A 25,397-nucleotide genomic window follows, 5' to 3' on the forward strand; every position below is an offset into this window, starting at 1 on the left:
ATTGGGAAAATTCAGATGGTCAGACGATTTAGTGGTGATTAAAGGATTGAGTGACGATTAAGCAAGTGAAAAGTGATTAGTGAACATCCAGTGGGAATCCTCGCGACAACGAAAGAGGCCATCAGCAGCATCAGCGGCACCGATCAGGACATCGGTGCATATCAGCGGCTTAAGCGAGGCCTGCACATCTGAGTAAGTTCACGAAGCCGTGCGCAAGAGAAGTGTTTGTGAGTGAAAACGAAACTAGTGTTGTGCTGTGAGCGAGTGGGATAGTAGGAGACGCCTGCATATCTGAGCGAACCGCCAGAGTTTTGTTCAGACCGAAGTCCTGGCGTTTCCCGAATCGTCCCGGTAAACTAGCGTGGTTTTTTAGCACAACACTCTCCCAGCCGGAGTGCGTTGAACGAGCGCTCGGTAGGTGTGCTTCGCTAAAGCCAACCAGCGAGCCAGCATAACTTTAAGTGGCATGTACATTTCAAACTTATTCAAGAGATTATATATTTACGCTAAAAAAACCTAAATTCACAAGTGACTAATTAATATCGCAGGGGCTTCAACAAATAAATTTGTTGGCACGAATCCACAGTCAGCTGAAACTTGCCCAGCTTAGACTCGGGATAAACCGAAGGTTCGTTACAACTGGCGCCTAACGTGGGGCCCTGCGATAAGAGTTTAATTAGAAATTGTGACTATGGTGCGAGCGTGGGTATATAACTTGAAAAAGGATGAAGTGTTGAGTTATGGTGACGAGTTCGGAGTGAGCTTGTCAGGCACACTGGACGCTATGCGGAGACAGTTCGGTGAGTGGGTTGAGAGGAATGAAGGTAGCAGTCCTTACTCACTGAGGATCGCCCAGCTGAGGCGCCTGCATGGACGCCGTGCCTCGCTGAGAGATGACACCACGACCGCCGTAGTTGAAGACGACATGGAGACAGAGCTGGCGCATGTGGCGTGGCTCTGTGTGCCTTCCACGAGTGCAGCGGCACGGCTGCAGGACACCCGACAGGGTGAGATGAGAACCACGAGGACTCGGCAGAACAGCACAAGAATATCCAAAGGTGGCCAAACAAGTGCGACAGTGGAGTTCTTGGAGCAGGTGGAGTGGTCGGCGGACACATATGGCCTGGATCTGGATATGATCCCGAGGGCGAAGCCAGAGCTGCTGAAAGGCATGACCTTGAAGTGGTACGTGGCCAACAACAGGCACTGGACGGCAGAACGTTTGCCTGTTGCCAGTCGGGAAACGAGCAGCGGCACCCACCATCCAGGGGCGAGCGGGAGCAGCGGACAGGAGCCCCCAGGCGCTAGTGGGCCGTCTTCAGGATTAAGGCAGCCAGATGACAGCGATTGTGGCCATTAGAACCATCCAACAAAAAGCCACAATCGACACTGGAGCCACAAGCAGCTTTATAAGCGAAAAGCTTGCTGACAGGCTCAGAGGAGTGGGCGTGGTGCGTACAACACAGCGGCGCATACGCTTAGCGGACGACAGTTGCAGTCATGTGGACTCGCAGCTGGAGACGACGATCAGCCTGTGGAATCAGCAAAGCCAAATCCCGTTGCTGATTCTGCCAGGAGTGATCGACGATCTGGTGCTGGGCTGGGATTTCTTGGCCAGCATAGGCACCACACTGGAGTGCGGTGGCTTGACGATGAGGATCGAGCCAAGAATTCCACAGTCGAGCGGACAGTCAGAGGAGAAGCTGTCCGTGGCTCTGGCCAGCGTGGAGGCGAGCCCAGAGACGCCAGTGGAGGCGAACATGGAGGAGCCAACGCCTATGCACAAAGACCCAGAGGTGGATGCTTTTCTGAGGCATGAGCTGGAGAAGTTCCAGCATGTGAAAGGCACCACCAGGATCACGGAGCACCAAAATCCAAAAATGCAGGCGGAGATCAACCTGCAGGTGGATGAGCTGCTGGCCAAAGGCTTCATTGAGCCCTCGAAAAGCCCACATAGCGCGCCGATTGTCATGGTTCGCAAGAAAAATTGGAAGTGGCGGCTATGTGTGGATTTTCGACAGATGAACAGCAGATCCATTAAAGATGAATACCCGTTGCCGCGACTGCGGGCAGCCAACTTGAAGATAACATCGACAAGTGCGATTTCTTCAAGAAGGAGCTGAAGTATCTTGTTCACAAAGTCACGGAGGATGGCATTTGCATGGATCCAGAGAAAGTGACCGCTATTGCCGAACTGAAGCCACCCACAAACGTAAAAGAGTTACGACAATACGTGGGCGTGGCTTCATGGTACCGCCGCTTCGTGTCAGAGATTGCAGCCACAGTGCATCCGCTAAATGCACTGCTCAAAAAGGGCACGAAGTGGGAGTGGACGGATGAGCGGCAAATAGCGTTCGAGACGGTAAAGGCCAAATTGACGGAGTCACCGGTGCTGGCGTGCCCTGATTTCTCGAAGCCGTTTTGCTTGCGAACGAACGCAAGCAATTATGTACTTGGGGCAATCCTGGCGCAGACCTCGGAGGACGGAGATATGACCTAATGGCTCTGAAGTGGCTCAATTGGATCGAGAGCCCAACGGGAAGGATTGCCAGATGGGCACTGGAGCTGCAGCAGTACGACTTCGAGATTCGCTACAGGAAGGGCAAGCAGAATGTGGTAGCAGATGCGCTCTCACGGCAACTTCTGGGAGAGGAGACGTGCCGTATGGTCAAGAGCAAGGAGATGCCAGCAAGGATAGGATGTCGCTGGCTCACCAAGCTTCTGCAGGACATCAAGAAGGCGCCAAATAAGTTTCCGGCACATCCCGCATCAAGCCGGCCACGAGGATGTGGCTGGATGGAAGTTGTGTGTGCCGGCGGACCGGCGCAAACAAGTTCTGGAGGGGAACCACGACGCAGCTACCGCTGGCCACCTTGGGAGCTGAAAAACAATCGCTCGGGTGGCAGCGCGGTATTACTGGCCAGGTATGTACCGGGATGTGAGAGCATACGTACAGCGCTGCGAAGTGTGTCAGCGATATAAATGCAAATGCTGACGCAGGTGCCCGAAGAGTCATGGGCAAAAGTTTGTGACGATTTTGTTGGTCCTCTGCCGAGATCAAAGCATGGGAACACTATGCTTTTGGTTTTCATAGATCGCTTTTCGAAATGGACGGAGATGATGCCGCTGCGGAGCTCGAATAGCGCAGCTCTCTAAAAGGCATTTCGAGAGCGGATCTTGGCGCGGTTCGGCACGCCAAAGGTGCTCATTACTGACAATGGCACCCAATTCACCCGTCGGGCATTCAAGGTGCTTCTGGAGGAGCTTGGGGAGCGTCACCAGTTGACAGCACCATACACACCTCAAGAGAATCCCACTGAGAGGGCCAACAGAACAGTGAAGACGATGATTGCGCAGTTCGCTGGAGGTGACCAGAGACGCTGGGACGACGCATTACCGGAGTTGACGTTGGCGGTCAACAGCAGCGTGTCAGCATCCACAGGGTATTCGGCCGCCTTCACAGAGGCACAGAGCCCAGTCGAGAGAGCCAACAAGATGCGCGAAGTGTTTGAGATAGTGCGTCAAAACCTGGAGAGAGCTGGACAAGATCAGGCGCGGCATTATAACCTACAGAGGCGGCAGTGGAAGCCGGCCGTAGGTGACAAGGTGTGTGCAAAGGAACGCCACTTGTCGAATGCCGCAGAGGGTTTTGCCGCAAAACTGGCACCACGCTATGGAGGCCCTTATATAGTGGCCAGTTTTGTATTACCGGTAATCTGCCGGATCAGGTCGGAGGCCGATGTGGCGGATCTCAAGCCGTGGAGAGAAGACACGGGTGAGCATTAAAGCTGTTTATTTTTTTTTTTTTTCCAGAAAGAAGAAGAGAAAAAAAAAACAGCAAAAAATTTTTGCTCAAAAGTGCATAATTTCGGCTGCGAATTGCATCTGCGGCTGGATTACAGTTACAAGATTACAGTTGCCACCAACAATTTGAACTGCGCGCGCACGGCAGCAAGCAGTGTACAGTACTGCACCGAAAAACTTAGCTGCCAGTGCATGTGCAATGCACTATGCACAGATACAACAACAAAGCAGTGCAAGTGCAAGCAGTACCTACCTGCAGTGTATGCGCCCTTAGCAACAGCGCGCGCGCAGCCGAAATTATATTTCTAACGAAAGCGAGAGCAGAAAACAAAAACAAACCGCACGCATTCCAGTCGAAAATTGCTGCACACCCATACAGTGAAGCGAGAGCAAGCTTAGCGATCGCTAGCGCACGAAGTCACCAACAACAAAAACAGACAACTAAAGCCGCCAACAACAAAACGCACAGCGACAACTAAAACCGCCAACAACAAAACACACGGCGGCATATAACGATCGCTAGCGAAGAGATGCCAACAACAATGCAACGCGGCAGAAGAGCTTGCATTGGATGTTCGGCTAGAAGGGCTATGTATGCGTGTGCCGATGGGAGAGTGGGAAAAACGGTACCTGGGCAGTACCGTAGCCTACCTGGAATTCAGCCATAGGGCAGCGAAGGCTAGAGTGGGCTGAGCGTAGGACACAGGACCCGTTATGTGCTGTCGCCTAAGCAGCGGCGCGCGGCAGCATAGGGTGTTTTTGTTTTGGATGAGTTACCAGAGTGGATCCTCGTGCACTGGCTAGCGACTTTGCTGCGAGCTGTGCGCGAATGAGGAGTGGCCGCAAAATGCCAGCCGGCGTCAAAGTTCGACACCGGTGACAGTTGCGAACGACATTGATGTGGCCAACTCCCAACAACAATCCAGAATTTGGTCTGCAGCGCCGCAAGGAAGACACTGCACGAACTAGGGAGAGCACCTGCTATTGTGGACGCCTTCAGCAACGGAGAGGACGGCGAGGGATGGCGGCAGGCAGGTGTTCGCCGCACGAGTGCCAAAGCCACCGGGGACTACAGCTCAACAGGTGAGTTTTGCGCCCGGCGTGGGCAGAGGCAGCGGCGGCAAACCATATACGTGGGGCATGCGGTCGAGCAGGTTGCTGCTTGTTGGGAGAGTATGGCTGCAAACGCATGCCACGCAACTGGCTCCACCGGCTGCGGAACTTTGGGGGTCGACAAAGCTTGGCAACCGATCCTCGCGCACTGGCCAGCGACTTCGCTGTGAGCTGTGCGCGAAAGGGGATCGACCAACAAGCGTACCGGATGACTGCAGTACCCCACCGGAGCATCCCCAAAGGTCCAAGGAGCAGCAGCAACCAGCAGAAAGGCGTCTCCAGCGGCAAGGGGCAACATGCGCTAAATGGGTGAAATGGCCATTGCAGCGCGCACATGCGCCAATGCCACCGGGGGCTGCAAAACCGACAGGCGAGTTTTGCAGCAGCGCCCGGCGTGGGCGAAGCAGCGTAAAATGGAGCAGCGCAAAACGGAGCAGCGCAGCAGAGACGGGCGCCAAATTCAAACACGATGGTCTCGTGTTTTCCCGAAGGAAGAGGGGAGTGTGAGGAGCAATATAGTTATGCACGTATTAATGTATATGAACGTACGTATTTGCTGTGCGTTTATATGCATATACGTGCATATACATGTTGCTCCACACAGCGACGCGAATACTGTAGGAGCGACCCTCGCACTGGAAAGGGGGTCAAAGTCCTGTTAGAGGCGGACTCTTTCGCTCCTACAGATTCAGCAATGGGTCGCACATACGACGATCATCGGTGACTGTTAGCCGAGGTGCCGTTCGTGCCGAGTGATAGTAGTGATCACTTTCACTCGCAGGGCACCAACGGTACTTCGGCCGATGGGAGGGTGCCACACAATTTGGCGGGAAAGTAGCGTCACCCGGATCACGCCACTTTACCGTTTCTATGGGCACGAGCGGCTGAAAGGCCCCGCTCCAGAGCCGAACGGGTCCCGTTATCACCCGAAGCAGGGCCTGTGGCTGGGCTATAAAAGGCCACCGGCGGCTCCATACGGGGATTCAGATGATTGAGAAAATTCAGATGGTCAGACGATTTAGTGGTGATTAAAGGATTGAGTGACGATTAAGCAAGTGAAAAGTGATTAGTGAACATCCAATGGGAATCCTCGCGACAACGAAAGAGGCCATCAGCAGCATCAGCGGCACCGATCAGGACATCGGTGCATATCAGCGGCTTAAGCGAGGCCTGCACATCTGAGTAAGTTCACGAAGCCGTGCGCAAGAGAAGTGTTTGTGAGTGAAAACGAAGCTAGTGTTGTGCTGTGAGCGAGTGGAATAGTAGGAGACGCCTGCATATCTGAGCGAACCGCCAGAGTTTTGCTCAGACCGAAGTCCTGGCGTTTCCCGAATCGTCCCGTAAAACTAGCGTGGTTTTTTAGCACAACACTCTCCCAGCCGGAGTGCGTTGAACTAGCACTCGGTAGGTGTGCTTCGCTAAAGCCAACCAGCGAGCCAGCATAACTTTAAGTGGCGTGTACATTTCAAACTTATTCAAGAGAATATATATTTACGCTATAAAACGAATCCACAGTCAGCTGAAACTAGCCCAGCTTAGACTTGGGATAAACCGAAGTTTCGTTACAACTCATTGTTGTTTAAATATTTATAACACAGTTAAATATTATTTATCAATTGCCTGATTGCAATTTTAATCATTTAATTTCCTGATTGCAATTAGATGTTATAGATGATTATTATTTTAATATTCTTCATCGGTTAATTTGTTGATTGCAGTTAGATGTTTTAGATGATTATTGAATAATATTAAATTTTCTGTAGTGATAAAATTATTATTTCACAACTCATGGTTGTTTAAGTATTTTAACACATTGACATATTATTTATCAGTTAATTGCCTGATTGCAATTTTCATCGGTTAATTTCCTGATTGCTATTAGTGTGATAGATAATTATTAAATAATATAAAATTCTCTGTTATAGTAAAATGAATATTGCATAATACATTTTTGTTTAAGTATATTTATCACATTTTAATATTCTTTATCACATAAGAGAGTTCTCAGTGAGAGTGTACGGTAGCTTTTGTTTTCTGCTCCGCAAATTTGCCTGATTTTTTAATTAATTCATTTTTATTAATTGTTCACACAACTGCGGTCGGTTTTGTAATATTCCTGTGCAAGGTTTGATCCGTGGTTTGCTGTGTTTTCTTTTAAAATTGTTGTTTAATCTTGTTGAAGTTTGGTGCAGCGTCTTATATACATTTAGTTTGCACTTTGCTCCCTGTCTTTACTCTCTACACGTTTGTTAGTGTGCGTGTGAGCTTACTTGCTCTCTCGATTTCGGTCGTCGTGCTGTGCAAATAACTCTCTGTGTTTCTTTAGTTACGCTCTGTAACGGCTGTTTTTGTTGTTGATTATCTCTCTCAACATAATCATTCGTTCTGCTCTTCAACGGCTGGTTGTTGTTGGACTCGCTCTGTCAGCATATTTTACTCTCTTTGTTTTTATTTCTGTTGCTTTTCTTTAATTTCTACTGTAATCCCAATTGCCAATATGAGCTGTTGCAAAAAATCTTGTACGTTCAGGCAGGCAGTGGACTCTGCACAAGCGCAATTTGTCAATTGCTGGTTGTGCGATAATATGATGCATATTAAATGTGCAGGTCTCACTGGTCGTGATTACGACAAGATTATGTCCACGGTAAAAATTGGTAGTGGGGGTGTACGCTGGTCTTGTCCGATTTGCTTAGAAAGACAGATCAACTTTTCTAAAATGTACAGCGCTGTAAGGGCTCAGTTTTTAAAACTGAAAAAGATTTCTAAGCAGTTATCCAGTGATATGGCTGCTGCTGAAGAAATACTAACCCAGTTTAATTTCGAGAGTCCCCTATCTCATTTGGAGTCTTTATCGTTGTTGGTACCTCCCTCTGTACCAACACCGTCACCTAATTCGCTTGCCCCTCCCTCACCTTGCGCGTCAGTTTTGTCATCCGCTCCTAATTCGCTCGATCCTATATCACCTGTTCCTGAAGCTATTGGTTCTTCTGTTGAGGCTGCTATTGATACTCAGGTTTCTGCTCAAAAATTGGAATCTTCTCCAATTGCTGTTCAAGCCACGGGTGTTAATAATTCAGCCACTCCCGGCATATCCTTATCAGTCGTCTCCCCTCGAAAGCAAGTTTTCTTATCTAGGCTTTCATCATATACGACCTGTGAGGCGGTATCTGCTTTTATAGCAAGCAAGACTTCGGCTAAGGTTTTTATATCGAAGTTTAGCTTCGCAGCTCCGCGCGAAATTGCCTCTTTTAAAATAAATGTGCCGATAGAACATTTTAAAACTTTATGTGATCCAAATTTCTGGCCACCTCATGTGGTAGTTCATGAATTTAGACCTAAAAATCGTAATAGATCTACTCCTACTGCTGTAAATCTACCTTCGGTGCAATCGTCATCTAACACTGTACCAAAAAACTAAATTCTTTCCTATCTTCTTCTCAGCTGTCTCTGCTTTATCAAAATGTACGCGGCTTGAATTCTAAACTTAATAGTTTATTCTTACACAGTTTTAGTGTACAATATGATATTATTGCATTTACTGAAACGTGGCTAAGTAATAATATTCATAATAGTGAAATACTTTCAAATAATTTCACTATTTTTAGACTTGATCGTTCAATGCGCAGAGGGGGTGGAGTGCTAATTGCGGTTAAATCCAGTATACTCTCTGATGTGTTTATGAACATGTGAATGATACACTTCTTGGTTAGCAACTTGTAATACGAATTACTTAATTCCGACAATTGATCACTGTCTTTTTGATGAATTGTTTAACCTGTCTCTGTTTCAAATTAACTCTATTTCTAATCACCTAAATCGCACACTTGATTTGGTGTTTACTAATCACGATTCGCTCTTAAATGTCGTGAGAACGACTCCATTCTGTATACCTGAGGATATACATCACCCCACTTTAGAAGTATTATTAGCTGTCGATAATCATCCCAATTATACTCCTTTGCCTTCTTATCCATGTCGCTGTTATCGTAAATGCGATTTTATTTTGCTTAATGAAATTATTAATTCAACAGACTGGTCTACTTTATATGAGTCGAATGATATTAATTTGGCAGCATCGTTTTTTTACTCTACCTTAAACTCTATTCTGGATGTTTGTGTCCCTCTCTGCCGTATTTCGCCAGTTTCAAATAAGCCACCTTGGTTTACCAAGACTCTTTTGAACTTGAGAAACATTAAAACTAAATGTTTTAAAAATTATAAAAAGTCTGGTTCAAGTGTTGATTGGTCAAAATATTCCATTGCCAAGTCAAACTTCAATCTTTTAAATTCTAGCTGTTATGAGAATTATCTTATACGTTGCAAACGTCAGTTTGCTCGTGATCCCAAGCAATTTTATTCATTTGTAAATTTGAAGCGTAAATCTTCTGGTTTGCCGTCCTCATTTGCCCTTGGTGGTGAAAAAACTTGCAATGACCAGGATTCCTCTGATCTATTTGCTGATTTTTTTCAATCAACTTATTCTTCTGCTAATCTCTACAACAACTCATATCCATATCCTCTTTCTGAATATGGGTCTATAAATATTCCCAAAGTTACTGCAGCCTCTCTGGCTACGGCCATTAGGACGTTGAAATCATCTTTCTCTCCCGGTGCCGATAATATTCCTAGTTGTGTGATTAAAGAGTGCAGTGTTTCTCTTCAGTCACAATTACTAAAATTGTTTAACTTGTCCTTGGATACTGCTGTGTTCCCTTCAATATGGAAAGAATCTTTCATCATTCCCTTATACAAAAAAGGTGGAAGATCTGATATTTCCAACTATAGAGGCATTGCGAAATTATCTGTCATTCCGAAGTTATTTGAGAAAATTATAACATCGGCCTTGCAGCATTTTTGCAAATCGATTATTCAACCATCTCAACATGGTTTTGTTCAAAATCGATCAACGTCCACTAATTTACTTGAATTCACTTCGCTTGTCAATGATGGTTTTTCTAAAAAAATGCAAACGGATGTTATTTATACTGACTTCAGTAAAGCATTTGACTCAGTACATCATCAGATACTACTTCTTAAGCTTGAACGCTTACGATTTTCGCCTAGACTTGTAACTTGGATTTCATCCTATTTAATTGGTAGAACCCAAAGAGTCCTGCTCAGAACAGCTATGTCTAAAGTTATCTTTGTTTCGTCTGGTGTACCTCAGGGTAGCCATTTGGGTTCATTTCTCTTTTCCCTTTTTATAAATGACCTTCCTAGTTGTATCTCGTATTCTACTATATTTATGTATGCTGACGATGTAATATTTTGCCTTCCATACTCCAGTGCAACTGGACATCATCACCTTCAAGATGACCTAAATGCATTTCAACTTTGGTGTGTGGCAAACCAGCTTGACTTAAATTGCTCAAAGTGTATGACAATGACCTTCAGTCGTACCGTTCCTCTAATTGTTGATTATAAAATTAGCAATATTTCCTTGCGACGCATCCACACAATCAAAGATCTTGGTGTTTCTTTCGATTGTAAACTAAATTTTAATCTTCATATTTCTACCATCATTAATGAAGCCAAAAGTGTGCTTGGCTTTATTAAACGTTGGTCCAAGGAATTTAAAGGTCCTTTTATCACCAAGCGCTTATTTACGTCGCTTGTGCGTCCCATCTTAGAGTATTGCTCTGTTGTTTGGTCTCCGCAGCATAAACTGCATCAGGATCGCATTGAATCGGTCCAAAAACAGTTTCTTCTCTTTGCCTTAAGGGATCTTCGATGGGACAGTAATTTACGATTACCGTCTTATCATAGTAGGCTCCAGCTTATTGATCTTCCATCGCTAACCAATCGCAGAACAATTTTAGGAATTGTTTTTCTGCATAAATTGATTATTGGTGATATTGATTCGTCCTCTTTGTTGGGTCGTCTAAACTTTTCGGTTCCGTCCCGAACAACTAGACACTATCGTCCGCTTCATTTACCGGTGTGCACTAGGGATTATTCTTTGCACAGTGCGTTTCATGTTCTTAGTGTTAATTTTAATAAATATTATCACGTTTTTTCCTTAGAGCTCTCTCTTCCTAAATTAAAAAGTTTGCTATTAGCTCATTAGGGAAATCACTCACAATGCCCAGGCATAAGCATTGGTATACATTTTCGTTGTCAATGTTGTGTAATGATTTCTCAATTCTATCCTACATTCTATTCTGTGCTTTTCCTTTACTCTTTTCTTTTTACTATTTCTTATCTATTTATTTATTTTTTTATTATTAACTTTTCTTGCAATTTCTTTTAAAACCTTACTTTTTCTTTTTCTGTACTAATTCTTATTTATCACATTTTTTTCATTCTTTTTTTTTTTTTAATATATTTGTTTTTATTTTTTATTTTTAAGAAATATTTATTATTTTACATATATTCTAAGTTTTCCTACTAACACTTCTTTTTATAGCATCATTAGTTTCACTGACCATATTTGGCTGTGAGACGTGGGCATAGCTGGCCGGACTGGCAAATAAAATACCCCCATCGGGTCGGTGTTACTATTGATATTATATCCTGTAATTTGTTTAGGCTTTTTCTTTTTTAAATTTAATTTGACTCTCGTTTTTGTCAATAGCTTTAAGAAATAAATAAATAAATAAATAAATTTGTGGATTTTCAAATTTTCTGTATTAATAAAATTATTACTACACAACTCATGGTTGTTTGGGTATTTCTAACACATTTTATATTATTTATCAGTTAATTATTTATTTATTATTTATTATTATTATTCATCAGTTAATTGCCTGATTGCAATTTTCATCGGACACTTTCTTGATTGCAATTAGATGTGATAGATGGTTATTCATTCACGAAGTGAATGAGTATATTGGTTTTGTGCAATGTCCGTCTTGCTGTCCGTCTGTGTGTCCGTATGAACGCAGTTCATTTCTGTCTCTATTGAAGCTATAGACTTGAAATTCGGAACACATACTCAAGTATAACTCCGATTTATAGTGTTAAAATTTTCCTGATCCGCCCACTAGGGGCGTGGCATCGGAAAATGCGTTTTCCGATAGAAAGCTAGAAAGCTTGAAATTTGGTATGTAGATCCGCGTTGACCCCGCAAGTACAAAAAGCGAAGGTGGATATATCTACGTCCATTAGGGGTGTGGCTAGAATGTTGAAATTTCGACGTGAGCTAATGCTATAATTCTATAATGACGGATGATTACGCCTTCTAGGGGCGTAGCGAATCGGACCTGAAGATATAGTGATTTTTCAAATTTGGTTATATTTTAGGCACTATTGATGCTAGAGAAATTTTGTATATATACTCGAGTTGACCACCCAAGTCCAACAAGCTATGGTGGATTTATGTCCACCCAAAGAGGGCGTGGCGAACCGTAAAACTCCTTATATATATCCTACAGTTTAAGAGCTAGAAGCACCCAAGCCATGATTGTCAAAAAAAAAATTTAACAAGAGCCTTTGCCGACAGCGCCAAAAATTCTTGTTATGACACTTTATAAAAAAGAAAAGCCAGAGTAGGGGATGATAAATTCAAGAACAAAGAAAAAACAAATCAGTCTCATTTCAACGCTAGAGTATGCATTTATGTGTACAAATTTTTTTTTTTCTATGAGCCTGTCCATCGATGAGTTGCTGAGATGATAGTCAGTCCCACGATGCTTGATGCTGCTGGGTGACTGATATGAGGCGTTATCGGTACTTATAACTCGATTGAGGCTTTAGGTGCTTTAGCTCAGCTGGTACAACGTCTCCAACACAATTAAAACACAAATTGTTTACTCGAATTAATATTTGTTGAAAGCTGGCGTTAGCTTTGGACTCTAAAACAGAACTGATTTTCCGCTCCAATGCGAGTCGGAATGAGGCTATTCTAAACATACAATCGCCACGATTAAGCTACCCACTATATCAGACACAGCATAAGCTACAACGTCATAGTCGGCAAGCCGACTTCAGCATAAGCGATACGCTGCTTTTACGACATGCGCAAGGGATCAGGTTACTGTCGCTGGCCGCTGCGATCAGCGCACTGAACTGAGGCATTCGCCGCGTCAGCACCATGCGCGCAGCTGTTTAGCCAATGATATATAAAGTCTTAAGTTGCTACGTATGAGGGGCACTCGTTAACTTACATACATACACACATACAAATGAGTGCGTGCATAAGAAAGGCTGGATGCTTGATGATACATATGCGTGCAGACTTATGTACATATATATACATGCATATATGCGTACATACATATATGAGGGCTATTTAAGAAGAAACAAATATAAACTAATAAAATTGTTCAATTAGAAAAAAGAATAAAATGAATATCTATTTAATAAAAAACGAAATACGTATGACAAAAAAAACACATTGAAGGAGTTTTAAACCTCCGCCGTTGTAAAAAGCTAGAAAATCTATAAATCAATCGCAATTCTTAGAATGATAAAAAGCATGCTTTTGTAATGTAAACAAACGCTTAAGAATCTATAATAGGTCTGACATTTATACATTTGTACTCAAAAAGTGCACGATCAATATAATAATTATCGATTACTCGATAAAAATTACCAAAAGCTAAGCTAGTTGATTATTAAATAATATCAATTTTTCTGTAGTAATAAACTTATTACACAACTCATGGTTGCTTAACTATTTCTATCAATTTATCATTTTGAATTTTTCTCTCATATGACTTGCCTTGCGCAACACCACTCCCTAGGTAGGTTTTTGAACGCTAATACTTTAGGTTGGTCACTTTTCATATGGAGAACCGTCCATTTTTGCATTTTCATGTATTATCTTAATAATACAATCATTTAAGCTCGATATTCTTTATTATATTATATTAATAAATTATGCCGGAAATATATAACTCAAGATTTATATGATTTCTACATTTTTAATTATATATATTTTTATTAGCTGGAACCGAAGTTCTCTCTATATATAATTTGTGCCTCAGTACGATATTTTATTTATATTGGCTGGAACCGAAGGTCTCTATATATATAATTTGTGCCTCAGTACGATATTTTATTTATATTGGCTGGAACCGAAGTTCTCTATATATTTAATTTGTGCCTCAGTACGATATTACATTTATATTAGCTGGAACCGAAGTTCTCTTTTATATATAAATGGAACCGAAGTTCTCTCTATATATAATTTGTGCCTCAGTACAAAATTTTATTTATATTAGCTGGAACCGAAGTTCTCTCTATATATAATTTGTGCCTCAGTACGATATTTTATTTATATTGGCTGGAACCGAAGTTCTCTATATATATAATTTGTGCCTCAGTACGAAATTACATTTATATTAGCTGGAACCGAAGTTCTCTCTATATATAATTTGTGCCTTAGTACGAAATTACATTTATATTAGCTGGAACCGAAGTTCTCTCTATATATAATTTGTGCCTCAGTACGAAATTACATTTATATTAGCTGGAACCGAAGTTCTCTCTATATATAATTTGTGCCTCAGTACGAAATTACATTTATATTAGCTGGAACCGAAGTTCTCTCTATATATAATTTGTGCCTCAGTACGAAATTACATTTATATTAGCTGGAACCGAAGTTCTCTCTATATATAATTTGTGCCTCAGTACGAAATTACATTTATATTAACTGGAACCGAAGTTCTCTTTTATATATAAATGGAACCGAAGTTCTCTCTATATTTAATTTGTGCTTCAGTGCGATATTTTATTTATATTAGCTGGAACCGAAGTTCTTTCTATATATAAATATAGTATTAATAACCCATGCCGGCAATATAGAATTTAATATTCATATGAATTTAATAGTTTTAATTTTCACTCATATGATTTGCCTTGCGCTACATCACTACCCATACAAAGGTTTTTGGACACACCAACTGCAAGCTGCACATTTTTCTCAAAGGGTACCACTCACCCATATATTTTCATGTATTACCAAAATACAATCACTTAAGTTCATTATTTTATATTATATTGTATAAATAACCTATGCTGGCAAGGCAACACTCCACAATCATATGAATTTATCATTTTGAATTTTTCTCTCATATGACTTGCCTTGCGCAACACCACTCCCTAGGTAGGTTTTTGAACGCTAATACTTTAGACTGGCCACTTTTCATATGGGGAACCGCCCATTTTTGCATTTTCATGTATTATCTTAATAATACAACCATTTAAGTTCAATATTCTTTATTATATTGTATTTTTAATCTATGCCGGCAATAAAGAACTTAAAATTCATATGAATTTAATAGTTTTAATTTTCACTCATATGATTTGCCTTGCGCGACATCACTACCCATAGTAAGGTTTTTGGTCACAACAACTGCAAGTTGCACATTTTTTACATGGAGAACCATTTTTTTCTGTATTTTCATGTATTATATTTATTATACAATCATTTAAGTTCAATAATAATTATTATATTACATTAATAATAAATACCGGCAAAATTTAACTCAAAATTTATATGATTTCTACATTTTTAATTATATATATTTTTATTAGCTGGAACCGAAGTTCTCTCTATATATAATTTGTGCCTCAGTACAAAATTTTATTTATATTAGCTGGAACCGAAGTTTTCTCTATATATAATTTGTGCCTCAGTACGATATTACATTTATATTAGTTGAAACCAAAGTTCTCTTTTATATATAAATGGAACCGAAGTTCTCTCTATATATAAATTTGTGCCTCAGTACAAAATTTTATTTATATAAGCTGGAACCGAAGTTCTCTCTATATATAATTTGTGCCTCAGTACGATATTACATTTATATTAGCTGGAACTGAAGTTCTCTCTATATTTAATTTGTGCTTCAGTACGATATTTTATTTATATTAGCTGGAACCGAAGTTCTCTTTTATATATAAATGGAACCGAAGTTCTCCTATATATAATTTGTGCCTCAGTACAAAGTTTTATTTATATTAGCTGGAACCGAAGTTCTCTCTATATATAATTTGTGTGGAACCGAAGTTCTTTCTATATATAATTTTGCCTCAGTACAATATTATATTAGCTGGAAGCGTAGTGTTCTCTATATACAATATATATGTATATAAAATGGAACCTTGTTCCATATTGTTATTTTCATATTGTATATGAAAATATACATATTTTTTCACTTATCATTTCGGACTTGTAATTTTTTCCATCAATTCCTCTCTCTCTTTATATATATATATGTATATAAAATGGAACCTTGATTCCATATTGTTATTTTCATATTGTATATGAAAATATACATATTTTTACTTATCATTTCGGACTTGTAATTTTTTCCATCAATTCCTCTCTCTCTTTATATATATATATATGTATATAAAATGGAACCTTGATTCCATATTGTTATTTTCATATTGTATATGAAAATATACATATCCATTTATCAATACGGACTTGTAATTTTTTCCATCAATTAATCTCTCTATCTTTATATATAAAATATGTATATAAAATGGAACCTTGATTCCATATTGTTATTTTCATATTGTATATGAAAATATACATATCCATTTATCATTACGGACTTGTAATTTTTTCCATCAATTCCTCTCTCTCTTTATATAAATATGTATATAAAATGTAACCTTGATTCCATATTGTTATTTTCATATTGTATATGAAAATATACATATTTTTACTTATCATTTCGGACTTGTAATTTTTTCCATCAATTCCTCTCTCTCTCTTTATATAAATATGTATATAAAATGGAACCTTGATTCCATATTGTTATTTTCATATTGTATATGAAAATATACATATTTTTACTTATCATTTCGGACTTGTAATTTTTTCCATCAATTCCTCTCTCTCTCTTTATATAAATATGTATATAAAATGGAACCTTGATTCCATATTGTTATTTCCATATTGTATATGAAAATATACATATCCATTTATCATTACGGACTTGTAATTTTTTCCATCAATTCCTCTCTCTCTTTATATATAAATATGTATATAAAATGGAACCTTGATTCCATATTGTTATTTTCATATTGTATATGAAAATATACATATTTTTACTTATCATTTCGGACTTGTAATTTTTTCCATCAATTCCTCTCTCTCTTTATATAAATATGTATATAAAATGGAACCTTGATTCCATATTGTTATTTTCATATTGTATATGAAAATATACATATTTTTACTTATCATTTCGGACTTGTAATTTTTTCCATCAATTCCTCTCTCTCTCTTTATATAAATATGTATATAAAATGGAACCTTGATTCCATATTGTTATTTTCATATTGTATATGAAAATATACATATTTTTACTTATCATTTCGGACTTGTAATTTTTTCCATCAATTCCTCTCTCTCTCTTTATATAAATATGTATATAAAATGGAACCTTGATTCCATATTGTTATTTTCATATTGTATATGAAAATATACATATTTTTACTTATCATTTCGGACTTGTAATTTTTTCCATCAATTCCTCTCTCTCTCTTTATATAAATATGTATATAAAATGGAACCTTGATTCCATATTGTTATTTTCATATTGTATATGAAAAAATATACATATTTTTACTTATCATTTCGGACTTGTAATTTTTTCCATCAATTCCTCTCTCTCTCTTTATATAAATATGTATATAAAATGGAACCTTGATTCCATATTGTTATTTTCATATTGTATATGAAAATATACATATCCATTTATCAATACGGACTTGTAATTTTTTCCATCAATTCCTCTCTCTCTTTATATATAAATATGTATATAAAATGGAACCTTGATTCCATATTGTTATTTTCATATTGTATATGAAAATATACATATCCATTTATCATTACGGACTTGTAATTTTTTCCATCAATTCCTCTCTCTCTTTATATATAAATATGTATATAAAATGGAACCTTGATTCCATATTGTTATTTTCATATTTTATATGAATATATACATATCATTTTATCATTATCATTATATCATTATATATGTATATGAGTTGTCTCCATAGATTTCAAGTACTTGTAAATTCTCTCTTCTTCAATATTGGAGTTCTCATATATCAAATAGAAAACACAATATACACAAATATTTTTGTTTATATTTTAATTTGTATATAAATGAAGCCTTCCATTTCATTTATCATATTGGACTTGTAATTCTTTCCATCAATTTCTTTCTCTCTTTATATAAATGTATATGAGTTTTCTTCATCGATTTCAAGTACTTATAAATTCTCTTCATCAACAGTTTATTCTCTTATATGTGTATATACATATATTTCTATTTTTAATATTTCTATTTATATTAAATATTTCTTGTTTAACTCTCTTCTCTCTTGTTTTCATACATCATCATCATATATATATATATGATATAGTATAATTGGATATTTTTCGAATCATATCAAGCAAAGGATAAGCTTCAGTGGATCGCAGTATGGCAGCTGCTCAACCACTTACAACACCTTGCCTGTTACAAAAGTCGTTTACAATTGATTCCAGGCTTTGTCATTGTATTAAATAATGTTTTCAAATATAACTAGCGCGGCATCAGGTGATCGAAGATCCTCCCAATTTACTATGTTATATATAACATTGGCATCACATCCATTGTCGTCTATAAAATGAATTATAGACTTTTAATGGTTTAGAAGCCATACAATGCAAATTGCCCCTTATTTATCATTGCAGTCCAGCACGGATACGACCTTAGAGGCGTTCAGGCATAATCCAACGGACGTAGCGTCATACCACTGTTCGCTCGAACAAGTATTGTGCCATTGGTCCGTACCTGCGGTTCCTCTCGTACTACGCAGGAATGCTGTCGCAACAACGTTTTGTCATTAGTAGGGTAAAACTAACCTGTCTCACGACGGTCTAAACCCAGCTCACGTTCCCTTGCATGGGTGAACAATCCAACGCTTGGTGAATTTTGCTTCACAATGATAGGAAGAGCCGACATCGAAGGATCAAAAAGCGACGTCGCTATGAACGCTTGGCCGCCACAAGCCAGTTATCCCTATGGTAACTTTTCTGACACCTCTTGTTAAAAACTCTTTAAACCAAAAGGATCGATAGGCCGAGCTTTTGCTGTCCCTGTGTGTACTGAACACCGAGATCAAGTCAGCATTTGCCCTTTTGCTCTATGTGTGGTTTCTGTCCGCACTGAGCTGGCCTTGGGACACCTCCGTTATTATTTGAGAGATGTACCGCCCCAGTCAAACTCCCTACCTGGCAATGTCCTTGAATTGGATCATACCTGAGTAATTGGAGTTATACCAAATTATTAAATCAAAAACACATAAATGCATTTTCTCATTAAAGAATTTGTTTGCGATTATATAACAAACTCGTGATACTTTGATCAAGAAGCTTGCATCAAAACCCAATACCATAAGACATAATTAATATATCCGTATAATGGCTAGGAAATGATACACGTTCCACTTAATCAAGTAAGTAAGGAAACAATAAGAGTAGTGGTATTTCATTGGCGATATCAAACCGAAGCCTAATATCTCCCACTTATTCTACACCTCTTATGTCTCCTTACACTGCCAGATTAGAGTCAAGCTCAAAAGGGTCTTCTTTCCCCGCTAATTATTCCAAGCCCGTTCCCTTGGCTGTGGTTTCGCTAGATAGTAGATAGGGACATTTTCATTTGTATTTTTGTTTTACGTGGCGTGTACTTTTGCAAAAAAGTTTACTACCACGTGTATCGAATATCCTGCACGTAGGAAATATACAAATGAGTTTGGATGACGCCAAGCTAACGCCTCCCAAGGTTCCATCCGAAGATTTCCCCCTGAGATTCCAAACGATTGCACACAGTTTGGTTGTGTACATTCCACCTTGGTAAGATGCGAAGCATCTAGCCAACTTCATCTGTTCAGGCGGGAACAGCACCGTGTTGGGATCCGTATTTAAAATACATTTGACAATTGGATCCCAACCGTCGTTACTCAGCCTCCACACTGAGTAATGACCCACCACCAGCCAGCACGAACTCCCACAAGGGGGCCAACCTCAATTGGACTGGTCTTGGAAACCCAAGTCCACCCGTGCTGCCAAACTTCACCCATACATAGGTGGACCACTAGTGCAGTTCACAAAGTGTTCTGCAAAAGTAGAAATCCACTTCTGTATGGTGAGGGGATTGGTATCCCCCATCCTTTGCATAACCAAACATGCGGGCTCTGGACCTAACCAGATGGGATTTTATGTCGACTTTTACGATACAAGCTATCCCTTAGCTATAGTAGTATTCTTAGCCCGCTATCTATACAGGCACCATGCACCACCACTTTTTCTTCTTCTTTGCAGCAGTACAATTTCTTCTGACTGCTCCTTACTTCTCCTCGCATAACACAAGGTGAAGGGGAACAGCCAATCTCTTCTGACACCTCTTGTTTCTCCACCGGTTAATATCTTTCTTGGCCGTTAACCCCGGCCCCGCTGTTAACCATCTTTCGGCTGCTGCTTTTTCTTCTCCTCGAGATCAGCTACATAAGCAACTTTCACTCAGTTTGGTTAATATCTTTCCTGGCCGTTAACCCCGGCCCCGCTGTTCACCATCTTTCGGCTGCTGCTTTTCTTCTCCTCGAGATCAGCTGCATAAGCAACTTTCACTCCATTTTTTTTTTTTGGTTAATATCTTTCCTGGCCGTTAACCCCGGCCCCACTGTTCACCATCTTTCGGCTGCTGCTGCGTTTCTTCTCCTCGAGATCAGCTACATAAGCAACTTTCACTCAGTTTGGTTAATATCTTTCCTGGCCGTTAACCCCGGCCCCGCTGTTCACCATCTTTCGGCTGCTGCTTTTCTTCTCCTCGAGATCAGCTGCATAAGCAACTTTCACTCCATTTTTTTTTTTGGTTAATATCTTTCCTGGCCGTTAACCCCGGCCCCACTGTTCACCATCTTTCGGCTGCTGCTGCGTTTCTTCTCCTCGAGATCAGCTACATAAGCAACTTTCACTCAGTTTGGTTAATATCTTTCTTGGCCGTTAACCCCGGCCCAACTGCTCACCATCTTTCGACAACTTTTCTCCTCGAGATCGGCTACATAAGTAACTTTCAACTCATTTGGTTAGAATCTGACCAGCCGCTAACCCCGGCTTTCAATTGGCAACTGACCCTATTATTACACCGGGGCCACAGTAGTATGGTAAGTCGCCTTTTACGACAAGCTACCATATGGCTGGGGGATTATTCTGACCCGATCACCCCACGGGGGAGTAGATAGGGACAGAATCCTTGATTTATTTAACGTGACGTGTACCCCAATGGGGGTTTACAACCACGGTACTCACATGTGCCACATATGTGACACATAGTACAACGGGTGAAAACAATGCGTCCACCAACGCCCCTAAAAGATTTCTTTTAGCTACCAACTCGAATTATGCTGTCGGGCACAATTCCCTCTTGGGTCGAGGCGAGGCCTATCATAACCTCTGCTGACTACAGGTACAGCTTCCGGCTGTGATCCAAATACACATTGGACCCAGCAGCTGTGCTCCTACTTTTGTGAAGACACAGCGGGTAACACCACAGCCACCACGATACTCCCACTAAAGGGGGCCAACCTCAATTGGACTGGCCTCGGCCACCAGCCCATCCCGTGGTTCAAATTTCAAATCTGTTACGATTTGCAGCTTTGATCGGCTGTTCGCAGTCTACGACTACTGCCCAATTTGGTTTCCGACAACCTGGGGCTGGGTGAGCACCGACGGCACCTCTATTGAGATAACCTACCAGATTAAGGCTCTGGTCAGCCCTTCGACTCCTCCCAAATTGGATTCGTCTTCCAGATTAAGGCTCTGGTCAGCCTTTCGACTCCTCCAAGATAGGATTCGTCTTCCAGATTAAGGCTCTGGTCAGCCTTTCGACTCCTCCAAAATTGGATTCGTCTTCCAGATTAAGGCTCTGGTCAGCCTTTCGACTCCTCCAAAATTGGATTCGTCTTCCAGATTAAGGCTCTGGTCAGCCTTTCGACTCCTCCAAGATAGGATTCGTCTTCCAGATTAAGGCTCTGGTCAGCCTTTCGACTCCTCCAAAATTGGATTTGTCTTCCAGATTAAGGCTCTGGTCAGCCTTTCGACTCCTCCAAGATTGGATTTGTCTTCCAGATTAAGGCTCTGGTCAGCCCTTCGACTCCTCCAAACTGGATTTGTCTCCCAAATTTTATGGACTTTGGTCTGACCATTCGTAGATAAATCTACTGCCAGTTTCGACTAATGTGTGTCCGGCATTGGTTGGCCATGTCGCAGCGTGCGTCGTCTACTGAAAATCGTGCGAGCATAGTTTTCCAGTAGTTCCATGCTGTCCTGGTTCATCAAGGTTTCCGCCACAATCCAGTCACCGGATGTAGACTGCTGAATCCTAAGTCCTTCAAGATCCCGCACATCCGCATAGAGAGGGCAAACACACAGAACGTGTTGCCAATCCTCTGAGGGATTGCCACAAAGGCATCCAGCAGTCTCGCTCAGACCACGCGCATGCAGAAAGGCGTTCAACGACCCATGGCCAGTTATGAGGAAACTGGTTAGCATCGTGAACCTGAAATCTGGGCGGCTGTAAACGAAGCTGACATCCGGTATGAACCTATGCGTACCTCGATACCCCATCCTCCAACTATCTCCATTAGCTGGGCGCCTGTGAGCTCCAGTTGGGATCTGGAATTCCCTTCGACGAGCAGCAGTAAGTCATCAGCATATGCACTAAATGTGCAGTGCGCTTCGAGGCGGCGCAGGAGGACATCCATCAATATGTTCCATATAAATGGACCACTGATGGACCCCTGCGGGCAGCCACGTGAGACGTTCACGTTGGCTTCACCAAAGCTGCTGACGATGCTGGCTTTTCGGTCCGAAAAGAAGCTGCGCCAGATCCCAATTTCCCTGCATCCTAGATCCGATAGTCGGCGTAGCGCTGCGTCCCATTCGACATGGTCGAATGCGCCTTTGAAATCAATAAAGATTCCGAGCACGTATCGGGCCGAGCTCACCATCTTTCGACAACTTTTCTCCTCGAGATCGGCTACATAAGTAACTTTCAACTCATTTGGTTAGAATCTGACCAGCCGCTAACCCCGGCTTTCAATTGGCAACTGACCCTATTATTACACCGGGGCCACAGTAGTATGGTAAGTCGCCTTTTACGACAAGCTACCATATGGCTGGGGGATTATTCTGACCCGATCACCCCACGGGGGAGTAGATAGGGACAGAATCCTTGATTTATTTAACGTGACGTGTACCCCAATGGGGGTTTACAACCACGGTACTCACATGTGCCACATATGTGACACATAGTACAACGGGTGAAAACAATGCGTCCACCAACGCCCCTAAAAGATTTCTTTTAGCTACCAACTCGAATTATGCTGTCGGGCACAATTCCCTCTTGGGTCGAGGCGAGGCCTATCATAACCTCTGCTGACTACAGGTACAGCTTCCGGCTGTGATCCAAATACACATTGGACCCAGCAGCTGTGCTCCTACTTTTGTGAAGACACAGCGGGTAACACCACAGCCACCACGATACTCCCACTAAAGGGGGCCAACCTCAATTGGACTGGCCTCGGCCACCAGCCCATCCCGTGGTTCAAATTTCAAATCTGTTACGATTTGCAGCTTTGATCGGCTGTTCGCAGTCTGCGACTACTGCCCAATTTGGTTTCCGACAACCTGGGGCTGGGTGAGCACCGACGGCACCTCTATTGAGATAACCTACCAGATTAAGGCTCTGGTCAGCCCTTCGACTCCTCCAAAATTGGATTCGTCTTCCAGATTAAGGCTCTGGTCAGCCTTTCGACTCCTCCAAGATAGGATTCGTCTTCCAGATTAAGGCTCTGGTCAGCCTTTCGACTCCTCCAAAATTGGATTCGTCTTCCAGATTAAGGCTCTGGTCAGCCTTTCGACTCCTCCAAAATTGGATTCGTCTTCCAGATTAAGGCTCTGGTCAGCCTTTCGACTCCTCCAAGATAGGATTCGTCTTCCAGATTAAGGCTCTGGTCAGCCTTTCGACTCCTCCAAAATTGGATTTGTCTTCCAGATTAAGGCTCTGGTCAGCCTTTCGACTCCTCCAAGATTGGATTTGTCTTCCAGATTAAGGCTCTGGTCAGCCCTTCGACTCCTCCAAACTGGATTTGTCTCCCAAATTTTATGGACTTTGGTCTGACCATTCGTAGATAAATCTACTGCCAGTTTCGACTAATGTGTGTCCGGCATTGGTTGGCCATGTCGCAGCGTGCGTCGTCTACTGAAAATCGTGCGAGCATAGTTTTCCAGTAGTTCCATGCTGTCCTGGTTCATCAAGGTTTCCGCCACAATCCAGTCACCGGATGTAGACTGCTGAATCCTAAGTCCTTCAAGATCCCGCACATCCGCATAGAGAGGGCAAACACACAGAACGTGTTGCCAATCCTCTGAGGGATTGCCACAAAGGCATCCAGCAGTCTCGCTCAGACCACGCGCATGCAGAAAGGCGTTCAACGACCCATGGCCAGTTATGAGGAAACTGGTTAGCATCGTGAACCTGAAATCTGGGCGGCTGTAAACGAAGCTGACATCCGGTATGAACCTATGCGTAACACGGCCGTGTTCGCTGTCATCCCATCGGATCTGCCATTCACGCAATAAGCGTTCGTCCAGCAAGGCTCTCCTCATAGTACGATCAAGGGTCGAAACATCTTGACCGTAGAGCCAATCGCCCTCTACCATCGGGTAGCTCCTTTTCAGCTTGAACTGCATAGCGTTGCGCGTCGCAACAAGGTCCAGCGGTGGAGCTCCAGCTAAAACTTCAAGGGCATCTGTAGATACCGTTCGGCACGTAGGCAAACATCCTAACAGGATGATGCGATGGCAGGACTTGAGCGACCTCCTGGCGCCGACTAGTCTCATCACCACCGTGTACCACACCGAAGCACCAAATAGTGCACAAGGCACCATGAGTCCGGCATATATCCTTCGCCGTGCGCGCGGACTGAGTCCCCAGTCAACGCGTAGCACACGGGTCAGGGCTCCGACGACTCCAGCCAGCCGATCGCGTAACGACGCGATATGCGGGAGAAAACTCAATCCGCTCGCCAGCCGTGATGCCAAGGTAACGATATTGCGTCACATACCGTAGATTTGCTCCTGCAAATCTGACGGCGGGATTCCTGCCAGCTGACAGCTTTCCCTTAAGGAGCATCGTCACAGTCTTCGTTGCCGAGACTGAGACGCCTACCTCGATACCCCATCCTCCAACTATCTCCATTAGCTGGGCGCCTGTGAGCTCCAGTTGGGATCTGGAATTCCCTTCGACGAGCAGCAGTAAGTCATCAGCATATGCACTAAATGTGCAGTGCGCTTCGAGGCGGCGCAGGAGGACATCCATCAATATGTTCCATATAAATGGACCACTGATGGACCCCTGCGGGCAGCCACGTGAGACGTTCACGTTGGCTTCACCAAAGCTGCTGACGATGCTGGCTTTTCGGTCCGAAAAGAAGCTGCGCCAGATCCCAATTTCCCTGCA

General features: G+C 41.9%; 1 protein-coding gene, 1 long non-coding RNA gene and 1 pseudogene across 2 annotated transcripts; 1 reads left to right on the plus strand and 2 right to left on the minus strand.

Annotated features, from left to right (window-relative positions):
- The first annotated feature begins 2,499 nt into the window (after positions 1-2,499).
- LOC149090901 (uncharacterized) lies at positions 2,500-3,786 on the plus strand. The gene is made up of 2 exons (XM_089263631.1): positions 2,500-2,910; positions 3,172-3,786. Exons 1-2 carry the CDS (start codon positions 2,500-2,502, stop codon positions 3,784-3,786), a joined length of 1,026 nt encoding a protein of 341 aa, XP_089119757.1.
- Positions 3,787-18,270: 14,484 nt separating this feature from the next.
- On the minus strand, positions 18,271-19,551 carry LOC149090902 (large subunit ribosomal RNA; annotated as a pseudogene).
- An 848-nt stretch (positions 19,552-20,399) lies between these two features.
- On the minus strand, positions 20,400-21,522 carry LOC149090903 (uncharacterized). The gene is made up of 2 exons (XR_016197366.1): positions 20,954-21,522; positions 20,400-20,730 (listed from the first exon to the last, which is right to left on the minus strand). It is a non-coding gene; the product is annotated as an uncharacterized LOC149090903 (long non-coding RNA).
- Between the last annotated feature and the right edge of the window lie 3,875 nt (positions 21,523-25,397).

Source organism: Drosophila navojoa, chromosome X, assembly GCF_054131105.1.
Source record: "Drosophila navojoa isolate 15081-1374.11 chromosome X, UAZ_NAV_1.0, whole genome shotgun sequence".
Taxonomy (NCBI): Eukaryota; Metazoa; Arthropoda; class Insecta; order Diptera; family Drosophilidae; genus Drosophila; species Drosophila navojoa.

Coding starts and splice junctions, on each gene's coding strand:
- LOC149090901 (XM_089263631.1), top strand. CDS start 2,500: ATGGCTCTGAAGTGGCTCAATTGGATCGAGAGCCCAACGGGAAGGATT. Junction 2,911..3,171: donor ATCGCTCGGGTGGCAGCGCG/GTATTACTGGCC, acceptor GCATTTCGAGAG/CGGATCTTGGCGCGGTTCGG.